The following is a 24,846-nucleotide window of genomic DNA, read 5'->3' on the forward strand; positions in this document are numbered from 1 at the left end:
TTATTCCGCACAGATGCCTAGGCTGGGCCTTAAGAGTAAAAATAATTGATGAGATTCTGAAGTAGAAAGTTTCTGGGTATGTCATGTAATGTGGACTCTCATGGTGTTTTGCTGGAGTAAGACCCACGGGGAAGACACATGATGTTTGGAGAAAGTATAAACAGGATTCAACAGACAGTGACAATGCACTTATGTAGCAATGTTTTATTGGTCTTGCATCTTCCCTGATCTTCACCTCATTGAATGAGGCATGGCAGAGAACTTCTCCTGGTGTAGTGGCTAGTCCTAGTTGCTCCCAGTGACTAGTGCCAAGTTGGGGGAGGCCTGGTAGTTTCTGCTGGATTGTGCTATTGCTGCTGATTTGTGTTTGGTATCCTGATACTACTGAACTGGACTGATGGTGTCCTGATAGAGACTGGAATCTCCCCCAAAGAACTACTTCTAAATTTGTCTACTTCTCCTTGTCCTATTTACCATCTTTTCTCCCCTACCTCTGGGTGATGGGCTAAAAGGGGGATTGAAGCATTTGAGAAACTTTATTAGCAGCAGGCTTTGAAAAATCTAAACCTACAAGATTCTATTCTCCAGTCCAATGATGGGGTTTAGATCATATCGACGTGAGAAGAAAGTATGGCCGATGGTTAGAAGTATCACTCCACTCCATGACATTTCTTCATCTTATGAAGTATTCATGTGTATGAGTGAATGCCATCATGTATACATGTGTACATGATGAAGTGCCCACAGAAGCCCAGAACTGTGGTTCAACTGCTGTGTGCCACCATAAGGCTGCTGAGACTTGAACCTGGGTCCTCTGCAGGCTAGCCAGTGATTTTAACCACTGAGCCATAGCTCCAACCTTCATATTTCTTTATAAAATTTAACTACTTATACTTGTCCAGAGCAGTAGGACAGTCACATCAATGTCTAGTACTGATGTATCAAGTTTACAAACACCTCTGTATAAACCCTTACAGGCTGCACATCTCTGGGTTACCATCTTGAAACATCTAGTGTTTTGGGAAGTGTGTGTGTCTTGTCCAGATGTGTACACACTTCAGTAAATGGGAATCACTCCTGGGAGGCTCATTGTTAGATTGTTAAATCTGAAATGTCTGTGGATATCATTACTATCTGGTATTTTAAATCACTGTGCTATTGATGCAGGGGACCAAGAAGGGCAGAGTCTTCGAGACTTAAGGCTGCACCTTATGCTAAAATGAAACAAAACAATCTTCTAGTCTGTTATTATTGTACGATATGAATTATACTAGCCAACGATTTTCATTTTTTGCCATTTTGCTCATGTAAGATGCAAATTGTAGATTAAAAGGCTGGTATTGGTAATGAATTTGAGGGAGTTTTATTTACTTTTATAGTTATATAATGAATTGTTCCAGCCCTTTTTTTATTTCATTGTAAGACCCTGTGAGAGTTACTAAGAGTTCTATGGTCTTTCAAATAATTCTCACAAAATGGCACTTCTTTTTCAATGCCAATTACTAATTGCTACATTTCCAGGAAATGTTTTTCAGGGTGGTTACATTATTCCCCTGTGACAAGAATTGGACATTAATAGGATGTCTATGTTTTCAGGTATTAAAAATGCTTTACTTAATTGAATTTTTTATTATGCTAACAAAATCTTACAGTCTCTCACATATACACATATACAATATAGTTCTTCTTCATCTTGTGTAGATGATGTGTTTTTCTATGTATATTCCTTTCAAACCTCTCTTGTGGATCTCCATCTCTGTCTAACACTGTCACTTTGAGACATGCAGGCAGGTCAGAGCTGCAGGGGGTTAGGCAGGAGCTGGGGCCCAGCTCTTCACTTCTCTATGGTCTTTCTTACCTTACAAGTTGCTTCAAACACTGTCTTCCTAAGGGTCTTACGTTCTTTTTAGAGGCAACTATAAATGTTTAGCTATGAGTTAAGGAAGGGCTTTGATAATTTTGGGGATAATTGTACAGATTTTTACCATATTGAGAAATTCTAATCAGCAGGAAAATCCTCTTTGGGAATGACCCGAATAAATCATTCTCAGCTAGTATCTTAACAGGCCAAGAGTTTTCTTAGTCATCCTAGTCAACCAAGACTTGAATTCACTTCAGAGCAGATAAAAACTGTCATAGAATTTGGCTGACAGTTGTCCTGGAATCCTTCATGGAGTCCTAACTGAGGCCAGCCATTCTGACTAGCTCTCAAATCTTTTTACGTGTCCAGCTTGTTGAGCCTCCTAGAACCCCTGCTCCCCCCGTGTCAGACCTCTTTGGCAGGAGACCTTGAGTCATACAATAGTGGAGAGGTCCTCTCTAGGGTCACCTGAGCTGTCTCGTGTTCCATGACCCAGAAGTAAATCTCTGCGAACCATGGAGTTTATAGATGTAATTGTTACCACAGGATGATCTGATCTGACACAGTGAAAGAAGATACTATTTGCTAGAAGACATCCGTACTAATTAGAAGAAAATGTGAACGTTCTTCTGAGAGACAGGGCCGATGATAAGCTCAGAGCCTCCCCTCCCCTTCACAGAGGACCCTCACTTCAGTCTTTTGGGGATAATGACAAATGAAGTTATAGACATGTTTGTGGTTAAAAGCAGTCATATGCTCAGTGCGCCTGTTTGTCAGGAATTAAGTGGTTCTCTCAAAACTTGATAGTCAAAAGCTTTAAGCACCAGGAGCCCAGAATGTGACAAACATTCAGATAGAATATTTTCATTTTGTTTAGAGATAAGGCCTTAATTTAAGAATGGGATTAAGTTAAAAAGATTATCTCTAGGATGGATACGATAAAGCAATTTGTGGGTGTCATTGTAAGCTGAAAATACTAGAGGCACAGGGACACCAAGGTGCTCACAGCGCGGTCTCTGTGAAGGCATGTTGGAAAGGGAGACTTCAGCAAGCTACAAGGTCTCAGAAGAAACCAAACGGACAAAAACAAGGACCCTGAACTAACTTCCAAACTGTGAGAAAGGGATCTCTGTTGTTTAAGGTTCCCAGTGCACTGTAGTTTGTTACAGCAGTCCCAACAAATTCAGACCTTAAGTGCTAACAGTTTAAGTGGGTTTTGGCATTTCTTAATTTTCTAACCAGAGAAATATATTTTTATTTGTGCTTATTTACTAAGAGAACAAACTTTATTTCTTTCCTCATTAGACACAGAAAGTATATGTTCTTTGGACTTCTCTGATAACTTGATGACTACATTTGAAATAGCCACGGCATAAAGTTTAAACATTGGCATTTCAAGTGTTTTGGAGTTATAGATTATATTTCTTCATGATAACACCTTTAAAGCAGTAGCCAGGTGAGTTTTCAAATGAACATCTGGTATTACCTCATCAACTCAAACTCAGACCAGTGTTTCCCTCAATTAGTCACAAAAGTATGCAGCCACGCTCCAAAATTATTAGGTGTAATGTAACTACTCTGTTTCAGAATTCTAAAATGAGGTCTGTGTCCAAAATGGCACCACATCCTAACCCTCTGTCTAGGTTGGTTTTTCTTGCAACCTACCTTTGCGAATCGTCTCATTAAGTGTGATAAGGCTTCAGGATTGGGGCATTCCAGTTTCTTAATGATCTCAAAGCTCTGGTTAAGCTGAGCAAAGACATCAACCACAGAACAGGAGAAGAGGGCATGGTCCGATGTCTGCTGGAACTGAGGGGTGAGAAGAAAGATTGTTTGTGCAAGGAAGGGAGAAAAGGAACTTCACTGTTTCTAAACAATACATACTATCACATCTAGTCCTTGGGTTGGGGTTGAAGTTCAGTGAGGAGGGACCCCATAATCAGCAACCTGTGAACCTGAGACTGCAGCCTTGTAGCTTGCCACCCCCTTGGAACCAAACCATGGGACAGAGAAGGGAAAAGTAGGTTTTTATGCAAGTCTAGAGTTAGGGAAATGAGGTAACGGCTCAATACTCGGTAGAGTTGTTGTCATTGTCATTATTGTCATTGTCATCGTCATCATCATCACTCTCCTCATCCACAAACTTGTTCTCTGACCTCTTTGACCTGCTGGTCTATAGTGCAGAGACTTGCTCTATCTTTTCTTGTCAAGGCATGGTGGTGACACCTGTGAGCCTAGCACTTGATAGGCTAAGGCCGAAGGATCAGGAGTTCAAGACAGGCTTGGACTCACATAGCCTGGGCTACATGATACTTGTCTCATGAACAAACCACAACAAACCAGAGATGATCCTCACTGCTCCCTGGTAAGGTAATTTTAAGGATGGAGAAAATACAGCTGCCCATCTCTAAGATGTAAAACACCACAGAAAAGATAGCTATAAATTAGTCATAAGGTCTTTGTTGAGGTTGATTAAGGGATTACATTACCTTTTTTCAAAGCATGGCTCTTTGTGTGCATGAACATTATGTGTATGCATGTAGAGGCTAGAGGTGGATGATGGGTGTTTTCCTCCTTGGTATGACCTCATTCTCAGAGGGCTCCATGAAAACAGACATTTTGTATATGCCTGGGGACCTTGTAGAGTCAGACTCACAATAAAGAAGAATCTTGTGGCAAAGAAATGATTGATTTTTCTTGTTTCCTTTTTATTTAATTGGTTCCTCCAGCTCTTTGAAATCATGTTAAATCTGCTTAGGTCACCAAGGAATGAAATGAAATGAAACAAAAACCAATGAACCCCACATTTCCTATTTGCTCAGAGGTGAGAAAGGTAACCGAATCCCAGCCTTGTCTGGACTTACTCCATCCTTTTTGTCTCTTCCCAGTGCTCCATGAAGGAATTCCATGGACACATCTTCATTTTCATCTAGCCATTGCATAACAAAAGGCTCAAACCACCTACAAAAAATTAACAAGTTACTTCCCAGGACATCATTTACATGTGGTAACATCCATGTTGCTCCCATATGAGGGTGATTCAGGGTCAGAAATCTCTTTCAGTTTTGTTCCTTTGTAGAGGATTATATTCACCAAATGAACCTTCTTAACTCTCGATCTCTCTCTTTGCACTCCCATGCTGCCTCAAATATGCTTAGCTCCCAACACCTACCCTGCAATTTCCTTTTATTCAAGACTGGAATTCTCGTTGACTGTAGATCTCCTGTGCTGAGTCTTCAGATGTTCTATCTCACCATTCCATAATTCCTTTCCATTGAGCTATGTAGACCCAACAACAGTCAATATACTTTACCTTCAACTTCTTAAACACACCCTGCTTTGGTTTCGTAACTAGTCTGAGGTAAGTTTCAAGGCTCTTTCCCCGCAACGATGCCCAGTTGATCTAGCACCATTTACATAAAAAGTTCATCCATCAGGCAGTGGCATATGTGTGGGTCCATCTCCTGACCACTGTGGCCTCTTGATGCATCTGTGCCTACTAATGTCCTACTCCTCTAAAACTGTTTCTTTTAAAGAAGTCTTGGTAACCAATAATGTCATTCCCTAGCTTTCAAAGATTGCCTCCAACATTGCCTGCTACCAGAAAAGTCCAATCCTTGATCTCAAAAAGAAACTTGGAAATTTTATTGATAAATATTATATTTTTTAGCCATTTGCTTTTTAAAAACTATAAATATATTTTGATTATGTGTGTCTTTGTATATGTGAATGCAGTGTTTGAAGCCCAGAAGGTATTGGATTTCTTGAAGCTGGAATTACAAGTAGTTTTGAGCCATGTAATGTGAGCTGAGAATTGAACGAAGGTCCGCTGTGAGAGGAGAGTGTGCTGTTACCTGCCGAGCTATGCCTCCAACCCCCTTAGTTGTTTTCAGACTACTTTTATTTGTTTGGTTTTGGTAGGGCTTATTTTATTGGATTAAGATAGTGTTTAGCTGGACATGGTGCCTCAGGCCTTTAATCCCAGGCACTTGGGAGGCAGAGGCAGGCAGATTTGTGAGTTTGAGGTACCCTGGTCTACAGAGTGAGTTCCAAGACAACCAGGGCCACACGGAAACCCTGTCTTGAAAACCAACCAAATCAGACCAAAGCAACCAAACAAGATAGTTTTCTATTTTTAAAACAGCAATTGTTTTTGTAACTGTACACTCTCTCCCGTTTTCTCAGTTTCAGGGACTCACTTCTTATTTTTTAAACCTTAACTGTATAAACTGTTCCCTATATCTTTTGTCATTTATTTTTGTTGGAGAGGGGGCATAATTTACACCCTCTTTTTTATATAGACATTCCCTCTAAACTTACTTTCATGTTATTTTTGTATCTCTTGTGCTGTATATAATTTATCATTAATCTTAACTGTTATATTTTAAATTTTATCTCAGTTCTATAATAATTTCTAATTCATTCTTATAGATTCAAAATTTTGTTAAAAGTCTAACATTTAAATCATAAATCATGGCCTATGAGTGATAAGATTAATGTGTGTTTTCTCTTGGTTTATAGACATTTGGGTCCTCTGGTGAGATAGGTCCTAATTTTCTTGTTGAATGTTACATTGATGCCTATGAGGAATTATTTCTCCTTTAGATTTTGTATATCTTATGTGTGTGTTTTTCCTTCTTGTCTCTATGTGGCATGCATACCTGGTGTCCACAGAGGTCAGAAGAAGTATTAGATCTCCTGGAACCAGAGTTACAGATGGCTGTGAACCATCTGGGAAGTTAACCCAGGTCTACTGCAAGAGCAGCCAGTGCTCCTAACTGCTGGGTTAGATCTCCAGTCTCATGTGGACCTTTTATTGATCATTTACTCTTGGGAGGCACTAAGGGAGAACACCTCCTTTTGGACAAAGCTGGCTCCTGGGACACCACTCTTTTCATGTTTGCTCGTATTTCAATGACAGAGCTCTTCAGAACCCTTCAGATTCATTGAAAACCAGGGCAGTTTTCAAGACCCCATCCCTCCCACCCTCCCCACACCTTATCCCTGCCCCTAGAAGTCTGGACCTCTTAACTATTGTTCCTTTAGCATTGTGGAGCTGTTGAAAGTCTCCACTTACTAACATACTCATGGTGACTACTTTCTACTTGATGGCTTTCTTCCCCAGTCTTTACACTTATGTAAATTATGTCAGAGAACTAATTCAAATCTGCAGAGCCCTTGTAAATACTGAGTGAACGGGTGATATACACTTAATACCAGCTTATGGAAATTGAAAAGGGGATCATTGGAGTTAAGTGGAGAAGGTGGCTAGCCCAGTCCTTGAGGTGAACTCTGGGATCAACTGAGAGATCGTGCTTCAGTGTGGAGAGCTATCAAGGAAGACTCCAAGTTACCAACCTCTGGAGAAAATACTTGTGGACACATGCGCTTATTTTTCTGTCCTTCCCTTTCTCTGTGGTTTTGATCCTACACAGATAATGAGCCATCTTAGTGCTGGAAATCAGTATTTGCTTCTCTCTTGGGAGATTATTGTAGACCCTGAACTACTGGCCACTGATCTCGAAGTCTCCAGAATTGCCAGTTGGCCCACAGGCCTGAGTGTGGAACATGGTGGGTAGCCACTGCAGTTAGACTTTCTTCTGTGTCCTTCTGCCTTCTCGCGGGTACCTTCTTCATTCTCAGCTGCCTTGGTTGCTCTCTGACTGTTAAATTTTGCTCCCTTTTGAAGCTTGTGCTCAGTAAGCATGCAAGTGTGATTTCAGCTTAATGGAGTAAGTCTAGACAGCTAGATGCAGATGTCTGGCAGACAGCTCCTCTGTTTTACTTCCCTGTTCTCAACCAAGACGCTAGCAACTGCTTTGCATGTGTTTACTTCATGTCCAACTCTTTATTTTCCTCATATGCTAATTGAACAAATTCTGTAAATTCTGTCTTCAGACTTTCTCTCCCATGTGTCTTTCACCCTGTGTTCTCATTTCAAGTGCTTTATATAAATAGTTAGCATTTAAAATATGGTACATCATTTTGTAATATTCTGTTTTTAATTGTTTTAAACTAGTAAGCTTTTTTGACAAAACACATAGCCTTATTTCATTTTATTACCAATTCTTAGGATGTATGCATATTTATTGATATATGCTTTGAAAAATACATACGTTGAGGAAAATTTAAGCCATACATATACAATGAAAAAGAACAAAGTCTGTATAAAAAGTCATAGACCTCATTACTTTGTATGCCAAATTAAAATATTAATACTTTATCATAAAATAAAAATACATTACTCAATATACTTATGGCATTTGGGGCCAGAACACATAAAACCAATTCTTAGAAATTTTCTAGAAGTTACTTTATCATTTTTTCAACATGTGCATGTGGAAATCGGATATAGACCTCCAGTGTTTTCCATGGTTATTCCCACTTTACTCATTGAGGCAAAGTCTCTTAGTGACCCCAGAGCTCACTGACTTGCCTAGTCGAACGCAGTAACTTGTCCTAGGGATCTTCTGCTTCCAATTTCAAATTGCTGGGTTTGCTGGTGGGCCTTGTGCCCATGCAGCATCCACATGGGAGCTTGGAATTTAAATTCCATTCTGAACATAGCAAGTGCTTGGATTGCTGAGCCACTCCCTTAGCCCAATTCTTAGCAATTTCCAATCATGTAATATGCTGTTATGAAGTCTAGCCATTCTGGCTTATCCTAGCTCTCTTGCGAGGATTCCTCTTACCTGAAGCCTGTATCCTGAGACCCTCCCATGCACCCCTGGAGGTACAGACAGTTAACTTGTATCACTACACTCTTCCATCTCATGTACCTCTGAGATGAGGAGATTACACCGAGACTGTTAGAATCCAGTCATTACATTGCTCATTAACTCCTAAATCTCTGCTCTGTCCCCCAGTCTCTGTTGCTTCCAATTCTCATGATGCCTAATGCCTGGCACATGCTTCACAGCATCCATTTATAATCGTCTAGTTTAAAGCTTTTCTGATATCACTTTCTAGTGGGAGAACATACTTTAGACCCCACCTGAAGAGCAATACTATTACTATATCAGAGCCTATGCAGATGGACTCTCATTCCATATCAACACTTTTCTGGTTTTTTTTCTCTTGGCATAACCTGATTGAGTTTTTAAAGTCTATGATAGATAGTACATCAGTCTTTCAATCGGGTAACTCTCTTCTTGTGATGTGTTTATACTCTTTAAATTAGCTTATTTCATTATGCTCTGCCTTGTGATTATCAATATTGCCTGAATAAGCTTCTTTGGGGTGAGGCCTTTATCTTACACACCAATCTTTTATAAAGAAGCGTCTGGGTGACCCCTCTGACCAGAATAAAATAGAAGAGTACTGGAGTACATTAAACGCTGAATACTTCTGAGTGGCTGTATGATTACAAATGTATTTGATGGACACTGTGATGGCTAATCTCAACTGTCAATCTAATGAGATCTACAATCACCTGGGTGATGGTCCTCTAAGCGTGCCTCTGAGGGACCATCGTCATTCAGTAAACTGATCTATGAAGACCCATCCACTGTGGGAGGCACCATTACCTGGGCTGGGATTCTGAACTCTAAGATAAGTAAGTAAGCTGTGAATAAACATTCATCTGCTTCTCGACTGTGGTTGCAGTGTGACCAGATGCCTCAAGCTCCTGCCTCTGTGACTTTGCTACCATGATAGAGCAGGTGTATTCTATCATATATCTGGGACTATGAATCCAAAGAAAGCAGTCTCCCTTCCATTGTTTCTGTAAGGCATTTCATCAAAGAGAAACTAAGACAGAGACGAACCCATAAGATGAAAATGTCATTGTTAAATAATGATTTCTATTTCAGAGACATGCATTTCTGAGACAGTTATAGCTTATTAAAATGAAAGTCTAGCTATTCAATAAAGCATTCTAGCATTTTCTCACTTTTCATATGTGTGTGTGCTGTGCATATAGGTACATGAATGGTTTTGCACTGTGCGTGGGTGCTCATGTACATGTTTGAGCATGCGCTGGAGCATCCAAGGTTGTAGTTGGGAATCATTACCCTTCATTTTTCCACCTTATTCAATGAAGCAGAGTTTCTCAATCAACCCCAGACCCCAGTGATATTAGACTAGTCTTTCAAGACAGCTTATTTCAGGGATCCATTGTCTCTACCCTCTGACTGGACATTGACCCTGCTGAGCTGACATTTTATGTGAGTTTCTGGGGATCCAATGACTGGTTCCTCAAGCTTCTGTGGCAAATGCTTAAACTGCTGTGCTATCTCCCCAGTACTGTGCATTCTAGCACTTCCACAGGAAATAATTTCATCATCTAAACCAGAGCCCATTCTGTATTTTATTTCTCTTCAAATATCTAAGTAAGGCATTCTTGGAATATGCTACACCATCCTCTCAGCCTCAGAGACATGCAAATCTTTCCACATTAGTTTCACTACAGAGATATCTGCATTCAAATGAGAAGTATGTGAAGAGCTTAGTCCTTACCGCTGCTCAGCTGTGATTTTGCAGTACTGTGAATTCAGGACAAAGGGGGAGAGTGGAAATCACTACTTACAGGGAATATTCTGGAACAGCATCCTTGAAGGCAGGAAGTTCTCGTACATACTCATTATAAAACCATTTCACTTTGAAATGCAAATTCATATAATCGGTGCTCTTGCATAAGCGCTGCTTCTCATGTTCTGTAACAGATAAAAATCACACAATTAATAAATGTGGCTCACAGACAATGCCACTGGACTCAGGTTCCGATCGACCATTATTATCAGCATTTCTATAAAGAAGAAACTCGTGGTATCCCAGGCAAAGTGAGTTGCTGAAGGCAAACCTAAGGCTATGCAGCATGCAGAAATAACCCTGGGGGACAAGAAAGATGGCTCAGGAGGTAAGGGTGTTTGCTGCTCTTACAGAGGACTCAAGCTTGGGTCCTAGAGGCCGTGTTCCATAGCATGTGCTAATAATCCTGGGGGACAAGAAAGATGGCTCAGAGGTTAAGAGTGTTTGCTGCTCTTGCAGGCGACCAAAGTTTGGGTCTCAGTGTCCATGTTGGATGGCTCATAGTCACATGAAATTCCAATTCTAGGGGAACTGACACTGTCTTTTTATCTCTGAGGGGACTCGCACTCATGTGCACATAGCCACACACAGATACACACATAATAAAGAAAATAAAACAATCTTGGATCCTGTGAAGGCAGGCCAAGTGATACTGTAAAATGGCTTGATTATGTTAATGTGTCTCCATTGGAAAAAGGTGAGACTTTTGATAAAGACGAACCACATTGTAAAATTTGCATTTATCTGGAGGTTCTCAGACTTTGGCTGCCTTTAGCAAATTACACATTACAGAAAGAACTAACTTGTAAGGGATCAAACATGACTTAAAGTAGAGTCATAATTGTCGATTAACGTGGGGCACCTGTGACAAGTGCATGGTCAGGTCACATCCTGACCTAGTTTTAACACTTAAAGAATTAAGATGATTGAATACAGAAAGATACAATTAACTTAAACCCATACAGTACTTTTTGTTTCCTTAGAGGAATTTCCTAATATGTGACTTAAAGAGGGTAGCCTAAAGCTGTTTACAGAATATGGGTATATAGGACTGAGGAGGAGAAACATATATAACTTTGCTGAATGTGTGTGTTGGATATGTGCTTATTTAGGTAGTGCATATATGTATACCTGTGTATATGTATGGATAAGCATGTCTAGAGGGAAGAGAAAAAGTGGATGTCTTTATTAATTGCATCTATTTGTTTTATTGAGACAGAGTCTCTCACTGAACCTGGGGCTTGCTGCTTTGATTTGGCTGGCCAGTGAGACACAGGGATCCTTCTGTCTCTGCTTCCCTGGTGCTGGGATTACAGTCTCTCACCGGGTATTTCTGGCTTTTTATCTGAGTTCTGGGGATCTGGACTCAACTCTCATGGTGAACAGCAAACCTTTTACTAACAAAGCGTTTCCCCAGCCCTGGAATGCTTTCCTCTCACTAATATTAACCCATTGGCCAAATCTGACAGCAACAATGAATGCAGGCAAACTGTAAATATTTCTGTGTTTCTTCAGGATGTAAGCAGCCTCTGAGAAATCCCTTTGGGAATCAGTGACTCCCACTGAAGCCGAAGGCATTTGCCTCTTTATAGAAGTACCCTATGCCTTGCATTCTGTGGTAAATAATGAAATGTAGATTGAAGAAATTGGATGGTTATTGAGAACAGAAGCCATTCCTGCTTCCTAAAACCAGACCATGGGGTGATGTGAACCCCATAGAGTGTGCAAGACTACAGCCCCAAATCAAACCTTTAAATTATCTGAAAAGTGCTAATTCAAGACACCGTATAGCTGGGCTAGGTGTTCTCACATAGAAAGCGATGAAGCAGTGTTCCAGAACAACACTAAACAAACTGTCAACAAGATGGCTGGCCTCGGCCACCTCCAGCTTTGTCCCTCTTTAGATCTGCAACCATCTTCCCTTTCAGATCCTTGGTATTCCTTCACTTTTGGGAGGAATATTTATTTGATCAGTTCATAGATAGGAAATTAACACCACAGTACCCGAAGACACCAATTATGGGAACCTCTTATCCTGTGACTCAGTCATTTATCATTATATAGACCTTATACAGAAATGGCTCGTGGGTTCTTCTACTGCCTGGAATCCAGCATTTGTTGCTGTCCTAGAGGCAAGCTGGTAGGCTAAGCCTCTTCTTTTGTATCTGTATCACTGGGGTGATGACTGATAACCCCTAGGCCTCCAGTCTAGTCCACAATTTACTCCATATCCAGAAATAAATGTTACTGTGCGGCAGTACCTGGGTAAGAAAGACATCACACCAACTTGCCAGGCTCTAAGTATGGTGGGGAAATTCAATAGATTGTTGCATGGTGAAGTATCGTTTTCAAATTAACCTCACATTTTCAAAATCTGGCCCTTATCTAGAAGTCTTTCATAATTATAAGCATGTATGCGCTGGCTGCCTAAGACGGTGAATGCTATGTGATTTCTATTTCCCAGGCCTGTAGTTGGTACATGAAGTCTGGTGTTGAGTCTTTGACATCTAGCTGACCATGGAAGGGTAAATGTGTCACATAGCAGGAATCCCAGTCACATGGGACGGTAAGAGAATAAAATTGCCAGGACAAAGCCAACCCGGGTCACTGAGTTATGTCTTCTTTCTGTGAGACTGAGGGAAAAAAATGGGGAAATTTGCAGGATCAAATGAAAATGGAACAAGCCTACAGTGAAGGCAGTTTTACGAGATTCTTAGAGCTAAGAGTTCCTACAACTAAAAAAGTAAATCAAAGAGCTAAAATATATAACTCAGTTTTACGTCTCAAGATCCTAAAAAAATCGGAACAAGGCAAAACTAAATCTAGTAGAAAGAAGGAATAATGATCAGAGTGGAAACAGATTAAACGACCAATGCAATAGACCAGTGAAACTGAGATAAATATTACTGAAAAATCCTTTATAAACTGATCCAAGGTATGGAAGAGGGATGAAGAAGGGGAGAGAGATAGAGACACAGACAGACAGACAGACAGACACACAGGCATACACATACACACACCAGAACTCCTAATTACAAATGTGTTACAAAAAAAAAACCAAAAAAACAAAGAACGAATGGCATAATTAATAGATGGGCAAACAATCTGATGGGCAGACAATTGTCAGAATAAGAATTACAAATGGCCAATACATGTGTAAGAGAAAAAATACCCAACACTTTTAGCTTCCAGAGAAACATGAACCCAAAGGTTCTGTTGTATACCATGTAGAATGACTGTATCCAAATGACGATGGGGATCAGCTAGAGAGGAAAGGAAGAGAGTCCTCTCACGCTGCCGCTAGCTGCTGTGGGAAAACAGTATTGAGGTTTCTTCAAAACCTAAAAACAGAAATTGCACATAATTCAGGTTGACCATGCCCAGGGATCAGAGAGAAAATGAAATCAGGACACACAGAAGAGCTAGCTATGTTTACTGGCACAGTCCTCACAATGGCAAGGTTACAGAATCGAGTGGGTGCCCATGGATGGATGGATAAAAGTGTTGTGTATGTACACAATTGAATTTTGTTCCCCTACGAAGGGGAAAGAAACCGTAACATTCACAGAGGAACAAATGCAACAGGAGACCCTTATGTTATAGGAAACAAAATAGACTTTCAGGGGCAAGGATCACAGGTTTTCTCCCATTCATTGAACCTCAATGGAAAAGAGATCTGAAGGTAAAAGAGTGACTATTAGGGCTAAGGAAGGTAGGAAGCTGGCGGTGGGAGGAGGGAGGAAGGATGAAACATGATGCGGGGAGGGTAGAATCGATTAAAATACAGCTTACCCATGCATGGAGCCTCACAATGAAACCAATAACTTGCAGAATGAGCTTGAGTTAAGTTTTATACAAAGCACACACATACAATGCTTTATGAATAAAAAAATAAATGTATGACAACTGGATTTTTTAGGTGTATTCAAAATTTTACATCAATTGTATTATCAATCAATTAAAATTTTTAGAATTAAAATTTTACGCGAAAGTATTCTTTTCGTGAGCTGTAGGATCAGCCATGGTGTGTGGAGATAAATTTGATTTTTAATTCTTTAAGTCCAAGAATTGAGTATAAGCTCAGATTGGGTAGAAAAAGAAGAAATGCAAGTAGAGCCGAGACAAGCAAAAAAGACGGGAAAGAGAACAGAGACAAGAGAACCTCAAAGCAAAGGGCGCCTACAGAGTTTTGAATAGGAAAAAAGTTCAAGCAGGCACGATACATAGTTCAGAAGATGTACTGTCGGACATGTTTGTAAGAAGAATGCAAATAACTGGAAAACTATTATTGCATAGTAATTTCATTGAAATAAAGGTGGCAAAGTGTATTTTCTAGAAGAAGAATTCAATGAATTCTGGGTATAGAAAGGTTAAATATTTAAATATTACCAGTCTGAGTAATATAGTCTCCAAAATACATACTGAAAATTAAATTTTAGCCTTGCCGTCTTTCAAGAAGTTAAAGGAAAACTGGCACTACACAGCAATTCTCTCATGTCACTATAGAGAACTAGTCATTAAGGTAGAAAGGGGGAACACAGCACCAGCTCATGAGTAGGTGGGTCTTGGGCCACCTGTTCCAAGCGTGTTTCCATATTAACAGAATCCTGAAGGGAAGGGTTACCAGGTTCATTAATAGGCATTTATGGAGTGCAGGCCAGATCCCGGGTGAGGCACTGGAATACGAAACAAAGGTTCCAGGAGCCGTGCTCTCCATGTGAAGTGCATTGTGGGTAAGAAGGAAGTGTAATGGATTCAGGAGTGTGGGACTTACAGGGTGCCATAAGGCTGCTGTAGGAGATGAATCTAGCCCACCTGTTAGATAGCCACAGAAATAATTTCCTATAGTGAAATTCAGTGGAGAGGAGAGAAACAATTGGTATCTAAAATGGGACCTCATGCCCTTCAAAAGGACCCTACTTCATGCACAGACTCTCGTCTATGAAGTGACATAACTGTTCCAATAAAAACCCTGCCACCCATTTTCATCTCTTGTGTTTTGAGATGATTTAATGGTAGTTTGGGTGAACCATATGTATTTCATTAATCTTCCCTTTGCAATACAGCGTTCTCTGCACCATAAAGAGAAGCAGTAATTTTTGTTTTTGTTTTTAAAATAGAATATATGTCTATTTGCTTAGCCAGCTTGAACTTCACTTCTCTCTAAGGACACACACAAGTTCTTTCTTTTTTGTTAATTTATATACTCAATTTAGAACTCAATTTTTAGACACCCCCTCAGTACTTCCCTCTCTGCAGTCCTGCTGTCCCCAGGGCTCCAGGGAGTACTTCCAGCCTCCTGATTCACTGTAGCTACCCTGGACAGGCCACTTCCTCTTCCTCCCTATCTCTGAGTCTCTCAGTAAGGAGGGATATGGGACAGGAGATAGGAGAGGGCATCTCTGACTTTCTAGATGTCTAAATCTAGTTATATTCTTACCTGGGGACTATCTATTTTCATCCTTAAGAAATAACCTAGAAAATAGCATGGGGCTATTATGGTTTTCTGGGGGAAAAAGTCTTAGAATTATCAGTTTAAAGTTTATTTGGAAGTAGGGTCTCAGGTAGCCACAGCTGGCCTCAAATAGCTGTGTAGCTAGAATTGGATAATTTTGAACTCTGATCTTTCTGCTTTTCTAGCATTGGGACCACAAGTGGTTTGAATGTGAAATGTTCAGGATAGTTTCAAGTATTTAACACTTGGTCTCCATTTGGCGGTGCTGCTTGGGGAGATGTGAGTGGTGCAACCTTGCTGGAGGAAATACTTCACAAGGGGGTATCTTTGAGAAAAAGAAAGCTTTCACCATTTCCAATTAGCTCTGTCAACTTCCTGCTTCTGCCGCCATCTTTGCATGCCATTTGCTGCCATGGTTCCTCACCAGGAAGAGAAGGATTCTTATCCTTCTGAAACCTTAAGCCCTAATGTATTCCCCCTTCTCTAAATTGCCTTGGTTGTGGTACTTCATAACAGTAACAGGGAAATAACTAATTCAGCTACGATGCCTGGTTTGTGTAGAGCTGGGGATTGAACTCAGGACTTCATGCATGCTAGCCAAGCACTCCGTCTCTGTCCAGCCACCTTTCCAATGTCAGCTTCTCCTACACAGAAGATAGCTACCAAGCAAAGCTACTTTCCCAACCCTAATGTCTATGTCTTTGAGATTTTGTTTTGTTTTGTTTTTTTCTCACATGCTATCAGCTGATAGCTGCTACTCTCTGTGCATGCATGTAGGAGACTTACAACACCAGCTGATGTCACACTCTGCCAGTTCAAGAGAGTAACTGACACCTCTCCATGAATTTTGCTCCTCGGCTAAGCCAAAAGTGACCTGCGGTATATTGAATCAATTCGTGGTAGAGCTCTGATCTTGAGGGCAGTATAAAGACAAACTGAAATGAGAGGGTACACAGGGTCCACCTGTGATGTTTTCCCATAAACAGCAGGAACAAAGATAACCTTGCATTTATATCCCTTTATTTCTTCACAGAGACTTTCTGTAAACACCATGAACCTCCTGTGGCAAATTTGACTAGTTGCCAAGCCTTGTCCTTCTTTTTGCCCAGGTGCATAGGCAGACTACATGTGCTAGCCTTGCTTGCCGTATGAATTTAGGGCTGAAGAACATCATGGGTCTAGGCTTGTTATAAAGAAACTTATGAAATTTCCCCATCTTCTTACCCTCATATACTGGCCAAATACTGACATCACAGCATAGTTCCAAGGTCCTACAGATAGCAAAACTCCAAAGCTAGGATGTTGGGTCCCTGAGCCACAGGACGTGCTAGAGGTGCCCAAGCTCTGACTTTTACAAGTAAAAACAAAGCAAAAGTTATATTGTGCTAAATTGTCTGTGGTGGAGTTGGGCCACATGCTATTATATTTCATTGTGTCACAGGAAGGTTTTCAAAAGCTATTACTTCTTAATTACTGCCCTACTGTGGTGGTTTGAACATGCCTAGCTCAGGGAGTGGCTCTGTTAGGAGGCGTGGCCTTGTTGAAATAGTTGTGGCCTATTGGAGGGAGTGTATCACTGTGGGGGTGGCAATGAGACCCTCTTTCTAACCACATGGGAGCCAGTCTTCTTCTATTGGCCCTCAGATAAAGATATAGAACTCTCATCTGTTCCTGAACCATGCCTTCCTAGATGTTGCCATGTTTCCACCTTGATAATAATGGGCTGAACCTCTGAACCTGTAAGCCAGGCCCAGTTAAATGTTCTTATAAGAGTTGCCTTTGTCATGGTATCTGTTCATAGCAGTAAAATCATAAATAAGACAGATACCTTCTAACTTCCAGTTACTATATTTTTATTGAGTATGTATGTGTGTGTGTGGGGGGGTAGTTGTGAGACAGGGTCTCATACAGCCCAGACTGGACTTGAACTCATTGTGTAACTGATAATGACCTTGAACACTTGATCCTTCTGCCTTTCTCTTCCTCATTGTGGGATTACAGGCATGTACAACAGAGCCTGGCCTATGATGGGAATCAGCAGACTCACAGAGAGATCAAACTCAGGGCCCTGATGTTATTAGAACCATTCTGCAAACATTTAAACTAACTGGAAAGGATGTTATAGATTTTAAGAAATGTACTCAAACTACTGTGGTTTGAATGCAATCTGTCTATGGAGCTTTGTGTGTTTAAATGTAATCCCCATTGTGGGGTATTAAATGGGTGGAAACCTAATCTAACTATAGGGTTTAGAGTTGGAGATTTGGAAAATGCTGTTAGATAAGGTCATTAGGGGTCATGGCCACAATTGGACTATGAAGGCTTTAACAAGAGTTCCAGACACACGAGAACACATGTTACTGCCACTATATGATATATCCAATGACAGCATGTGACACTACTCTTGGTCACCTGGAGAGAGGGAATTTTAATTGAGGAAGTACCTCCATCAGCTTGGCCTATGAGCATGTCTGGGTAAATATTTTATTGATTGCTAATTGGTATAGAAGCACCCAGCCCATAGTGGGTAGTGCCACCCCTGGGCAGGTGGTCCTGGGTGGTATAAGAAAGCAGGTTGAGAAAGCCGTGGACAGCAAGCTGGTAAGCAGCATTCCCCCCTTTACATTATGGCCTTGACCATGGACTGTGATCTGTAAGCCAAACAAACCCTCTCCTTCCCCAATTGATTTTGGTCAGTTTTATCTCAGCAACACACATCAAACTACAGCAGGCTCTCACCAGACCCTATAAATGCTTAACAGACTTTAAACCTCTAGACAGATAAATCTTAATATTTTTTAATGTTGCCTGACTCAGATATTTTGTTATAATCATGAAAATTAACAAATATAACAAAATAAAAAATTAAAATGGTGCCCAACGTGGGCAAGAACCCATGAATATGAGATTAAGAGTCTCATGCTCTACCACTGAGCTAGCTGCTTGTAAATGGAATTAGGCATTCTAGCTTGCCTGTATAAAAGACTGATTCCAGGTATTTATTTACAAGCCATAAGCATAGACTGGGCAGCTACTCTAACTTATTTTCCAGTTATAATGTCCCTTGTAACTTTCTGTTTTTCCTGTCCATATGCCCATGGTCCATCTCATGGCAGCCTCCTCCACCTCCTGTCCTTTCTTCTTCCTTTCTTCTCTCTACCTGCCATGCCTCTCACTTGATCCTCAAGTCCCACCTTCCTCCCTCTACTGTCCAATCACAGGCTCTAGCCTCTTATTGACTAGTAAACCACCAAGTTTTACATAGAGTCATTTGGCCTACTTGGATATCTGTTCATCACTGGGGCAACTGGATCTTGAGAGCCAGCATTTAGCATTAGAATACAAGCAGCATCAAACCAACCCAATACACTCTTGATATAAAATGATCATATATGATAAAATATGCAGTTTTATATGTGAACTGATACCCCTCCAGATCTTCTGGATAGCCTATACTTGGGGTTCTCTGGTGCATTGTAGAAAACCACCATATTCTCAGTGACTTAGGAATCATTGCATTACAGAATCCTAACCCAAACCTGGTTTTCTTTAGTGAGTTTTTTTCCATAGTGCACCTTATACAGAAAAATTTCAACAAAAATACCATAATTGCATCTGCAGTATGCCCTACTAAATATTGATGGGAAAGATTATAATATCAAATTCAGAAATATACTTCAAGTCATCTTAAATCCCATTCAATTATTTATATGTAATGCTGACTCTGTTAATAAAATCCTTTTGAGCTCATGTGTCACAAATGATTCTTAAATTTGTTTAGCCATCAATCCTCCTACATTTTTAATTTTGGCAACAAATACTGGACTAGCTCATTACATTTACAAAACAAACTATTTAATTAGCTTTTCCAAACTGCAATATAATAATTTTTGTGCAGAATTTAATCTTTGAATTTCAGTTGGAAATATGAATATTTTACTAGAAGGACAAAAATGCTTACTTAAAATTTTACAGAGGAAAAGCTTGGCAAGTAAGAAAAATCTGGCTCTTTTCCTTTGGCATGTGTTTATTAGCAATTAGTTGGAAAGGTATATCTTTCCAGAGAGCTAGTATTGATGCACAAACTTTACACATAATATAGAAACATATAATTATATGTGGTTTGTAGGATAGGAGTAGCACACACATAACCAATTTTGGGGCATAGTCTTTTTTTTTTTCTTTTTTTTTCGGAGCTGGGGACCGAACCCAGGGCCTTGTGCTTGCTAGGCAAGCGCTCTACCGCTGAGCTAAATCCCCAACCCACACATAACCAATTTTATTCTTCTGCTTTTTTGTTTTGAGACAGGGTCATGTGTAGTTCAAATTGTGGCAGAATTCATTATGTAGCTAAGGATAACCTTGAACTCTGGAGCCTCCTGCCTCAACTTCACTGGACTATAGTGTGTGTGCCACAGTACCTAGCTATTCAACCCACTTTCCTGATAATGTCTGACACCACCACAGCCCTCCTTTGATGTCATTTAATGCACACTTATTTTTCTGATAATGTCTGACACACCACAGCCCTCCTTTGATGTCATTTACTGCACACTTATTTTGCTTTGTCCCAAGAGATGGGTAGCATACATTGTTCTTTCTATACAGTCTTAAAACGTTTTCCTTGCTGATTGACACTGTTTTCTACTCCCTATAGGAGCTGATGCACAGCCAGAGGTAATATCAAATAAGAAGCAGAAGTTTGGGTCAGGGTCTACAAGGTTATGCAAATGCCCTGTGTTCACAGAGGCACAAGCTTATTACCTGGAAACTTTTGAGTACCTGATTGCTGTAAACATTTGCACGCGTGCGTGCGCGCGCGCACACACACACACCCCTATGATACTGTAACTCTTTAGTAAGTATACAGAGAGAGTTTGTGGGTTCTTACTCATACCCTGAGATAAGACATTTGGGATAAGTCTGATGATGATCTAACGACATTGGTGGCTCTCTGAAGGTGAGGTAACACCTAAAATTTTGGCTGCCAAAGTAAGGTATGATATTAGCAAGGCAGAATCAAGGAGGAAGAAAACAAAACTACATGTAACATGTTAAATAAAAGGATCTTGAGTCTTCCATAAATGAGAGCAAGCAAAGAGGTTAAGAAATCTTAATCAGAAAAGTAGATCACATTTGTCAATAATGGCTGACTGATGTATTTCTGACAATACAACTATATACAGAGAGAGAGAGAGAGAGAGAGAGAGAGAGAGAGAGAGAGAGAGAGAAAGAGAGAGAGAGAGAGAGAGAGAAAATGAAGCTAAAGAAAAAAAGGAACTAATGCCTTGCTCTGTGACTACTGTGATAGATGCTGGGAGCTCAGGAGGAGCAGGCAACCTGCTCAGGATTCCAGCAACTTCCTCAGCAGAAGCCCAGAAAAATATTCAGGCTTTCTGAGTTTATAAAAGTGCACATCCTGTGGATAGATTAGCCACCTAGATCCTCCAATGCATCTACTTAGAATTCTAATCTAGACCTTCTGGCAACAAAGCTGGTTGAAAAGCTCACAGCAGGCAACCACCTCCTGGAGAAGGCTGGGGCTCCCCCCTCCCTGGCCCAGATTGTCAGGAGCAGCAGGCATGTAGGTCCTTATCTGGGCTAGAATAGACAGCCATAAGTAAAATAAACACCGTGTGGATGGAACACTGTTCAAAACAAAGGGAAGCACCAGTTTGAAACACAACGGTAAATTTCAGGCACCAAAGAAGCTACTGCCATGAGCCAAGCGTCCCTGGAACAAGGAAAAACATTTAAAAAGAAACACATAGACTCCTTTTAGCTTTTGATTTTTTTCCTTTAAAATGTATTACTATAATAATCATTATTCTGTGTGTATATTACATGGGGGCACAGTACATAGCCCTTGAGAACTTGGGAGGTCAGAGGACACCTTTGTAGGGTTAGTTCTCTCCCTCCCCTTTTACATGGTTCTTGGGACTGAACTCAGGTTGGTTGCCTAGCATGTACTTTTAATTACCAAGATATCTCACCAACCCACTATTGAGTTCTCTTCTTCAGTATCTTAACAATGGAGGCTATGCAGAGTATTTTCAAGAGTCAGAACTGGGAACTGAAAGGTAGATTTCATTCGTGTTTATTATTTATTATGAACCAGGTACTATTCTACTCTGAAAGAATACAACACAGAAGAAAATGGTATCTTGACTCTCAATGGCTTATGATACAGAGGCGAGAGACAGACAAGCACTACTAGATGTCATGTAGAAGGCTGGAAAGGGCAGAAGGTGTGAGAGAGAGAGATGAGGCTAGAGTAACTTCTTCAGTAGAGTATTCAGGAGATCTCTAGTGAGAGGAAGCCAGAGCAAAGGCATCCATGCAATCATTTCCCAGAATGCCATGTTTAGGAAAAGGACAAAGTGGCAGACTAAAGCAGAAAAAGTAGTCTAAAGTCTAAAGAGTCCAGTGGGGGTAGGGAGGGGTAGGAGGATCCTGCTGAGTTCAGTACAGAGAGGTCCCAGGACCAGATCCTTTTCCTGTGCCATGAATAGCTTTGGGTTATTTGTATCTAATCCACATACTTAAAACGTCACTGTGGTTCCTGTCTGGAATAGAGATTCTGGGAGACTGAAGAAGCAGAGGCATAGGAGCAGGTGCAAAGGCACTGTGGTAGAAAAAGCTCAGGTGAGCACGCAAAGACTGTGTGGTAGGTGGGGTGAGGTGTTATGGGGTGGGATAGACTTCTCATACTGGAGCTTTCCAGTATATACTGTCACCTCCCATCCCTTTCCTTCCAAAATTAACATTCTAAGAAGGGTAATGGCAGTTTACTAAGTGCTCCCACCATCTTTTATGCATAAAACCATAGACAGGCATATGGAAGAAAAAATAGATTGAGAAATATGCAACGGGAAAGCCGAAGACATGGCATAGAAATTAACAAGGGCTGTTCTTCCAGAGGATCTGCAAGGTTCTCAGCACCCACATGTCATCTCACAACTGCCCGTGACTCTAGCTCAATGGGATCTATACCTTCTTCTGAGCCTCATGAGAATTGCATGCACTCAGTGTACATACATGCATGCAGGTAAAACACTTACACAGGTAAAGTAAATATAAGCAAATCTTTAGATGATATATAAAGGGATGGCTTTTTGCCATACCCTGTTGCATTTTCCCACCCTGTAGGAAGGGGTCTAATCAACACTGGTCTTGGTCTGTACGTGTTTTGGCTTATAGAATCTACAAGGGCAAATCATAGTTAGATCTCAAACACCCAATTTTCTGCAGTGAAAGGCCCTGTTTATGCCTTCCATTTTTATTAAGACTTGTCAATAAAATGCAGAAGTGATTTTTCCTTTAACACGTAGGCTATATAAACTACTCAAAAGTAATCAATCGCTTGTATTTCTCAGATGTTTATAACTTTTTACTGCATGACCATTGCTTAAAATATTTTTATTACAAAACTCAAATCTTTACAGAATTTCTTGTGATTTTCTGTACACTAGTCATTACTTATTTAAAAATAACTTAGTGTTCAAACATCTTTTCTAGAGACAAAATCAATTTTTAATCAATTATTTATGGTACCCTAAACAAAAAGAAAGTAGTTCTGGTATTGGTAGGTGTAAAATAAGTGATTTCCCTTAGTATTGTGGGTTTGGGGTCATTTCCTTATTTCTCAGAAGAAATGGAAGTAGTCACTAGCCATTAAGATAAAGTGAAGAGACATTTATTTAGATTAGTTTGTAAATAATTGACAAACTAAATATTTGACTATATTTGAGCTTATTTTTGATGCCTTTTTCTTGATAATTTATTTGTTTAATAAGTTCAAGTTTTCTTTCTCTTTGTGATTAGTTTAACTTTAATAAGATAGGTTTGAGTTCATCATCTTTAAGAAAAGTAGCCGAGCAGGACACCTTACCACAGCCTGTCTCACTCTCCAGGAGGCTGGAGTGGGGCTCTGTGGGTAGAGCATGAAGACTTGGGTTTCATCCTGGGTGTGGTGGGGAACACCTATAATCTCAGCACTTGGGAGGTATAGGCAAGAGGATCAGAAATTCAAAATCATCCTCAACTCAATAGTGAGTTTAGGACTAGCCCTGGGCCATGTAAAACCTTACACAGAGAGGGGGAAGTGAGAGGGAGAGGGGGAGAGAGGGGGAGGAGGGAGGGGAGGGGGAGGGGGAGGGAGAAGTTCATGAATACAAGTACATTCATGATCTCTGGAAAATAAAACTGAGCCACAACCATGTCCAAAATCTAGGAAGCCTTTTCAAAGGATCTGGTCCTTCCCACACGTTTTGAGTATGACCTAGTGAGGCTGGGCTCTGCTTCCACATCTTACTGCCAGTTCTCCACCTCCAATTGTTTGCCGGGTATGAAAAGCTGTTCCTCTGTTTCACTCAGAGGAAAATCCAGGGCAGCTTATTTTCTCCGGAAGATGCTTGTTAACACACCAGACACCTATAACACAGTAGCTGTGTCCCTAGAATGAGAACTGAGCTGAGCTTAGGGCAGTGGGGGTTGGGAGGAGGGGAGGAAGAGGAAGAGGGAAAGGAAGGGAGAGGCAGAGAGAGGCAGATACACACACACATACACACACACACACAGACAGAGAGACAGAGAAAGTGTGTGTGTGTGTGTGTGAGAGAGAGAGAGAGAGAGAGAGAGAGAGAGACAGAGAGACAGAGAGACAGAGAGACAGAGAGAGAGACAGAGAGAGAGAATGAATGTATGTGTATATAGAAAGATCTATGCTCAGGTTTAGCTCAAGAAGAATACCCCCAGTCTACTCTAAGAGCAGCCTATTCTTTCCAGATGAATCTTGGGGGCCCTAGAATACTAACAGGATGTGGAGAATACTCCAATCTTTGCAGATGAATCTTGGGAGTCCTAGGGTACTAACAGGTTGTGGTATGCCCTACTTTTCAATGTGACACTAAAAGCTGACACAGATTGGATGCATTCAGGAAAAACAAAAACAAAACAAAACCACAACAACCACAAAAAATAAAACAGAAAGCTACTAAAA

The 24,846-nt window shown here is 40.6% G+C and overlaps 1 protein-coding gene across 2 annotated transcripts in view; it reads right to left on the bottom strand.

The window, feature by feature from the left end:
- The window catches only part of Unc13c (unc-13 homolog C), a 426,173-nt gene that overhangs the window by 86,126 nt on the left and 315,201 nt on the right, over positions 1–24,846 (bottom strand). For both annotated transcript variants that reach the window (XM_063264996.1, NM_173146.2), the window contains 3 exon segments: positions 10,389–10,515; positions 4,726–4,822; positions 3,527–3,670 (listed from right to left, as the gene is read on the bottom strand). In XM_063264996.1, the coding sequence (XP_063121066.1) occupies positions 3,527–3,670; positions 4,726–4,822; positions 10,389–10,515 (368 nt within the window).

This window comes from Rattus norvegicus, chromosome 8 (genome assembly GCF_036323735.1).
Source record: "Rattus norvegicus strain BN/NHsdMcwi chromosome 8, GRCr8, whole genome shotgun sequence".
In the NCBI taxonomy this organism is placed as follows: domain Eukaryota; kingdom Metazoa; phylum Chordata; class Mammalia; order Rodentia; family Muridae; genus Rattus; species Rattus norvegicus.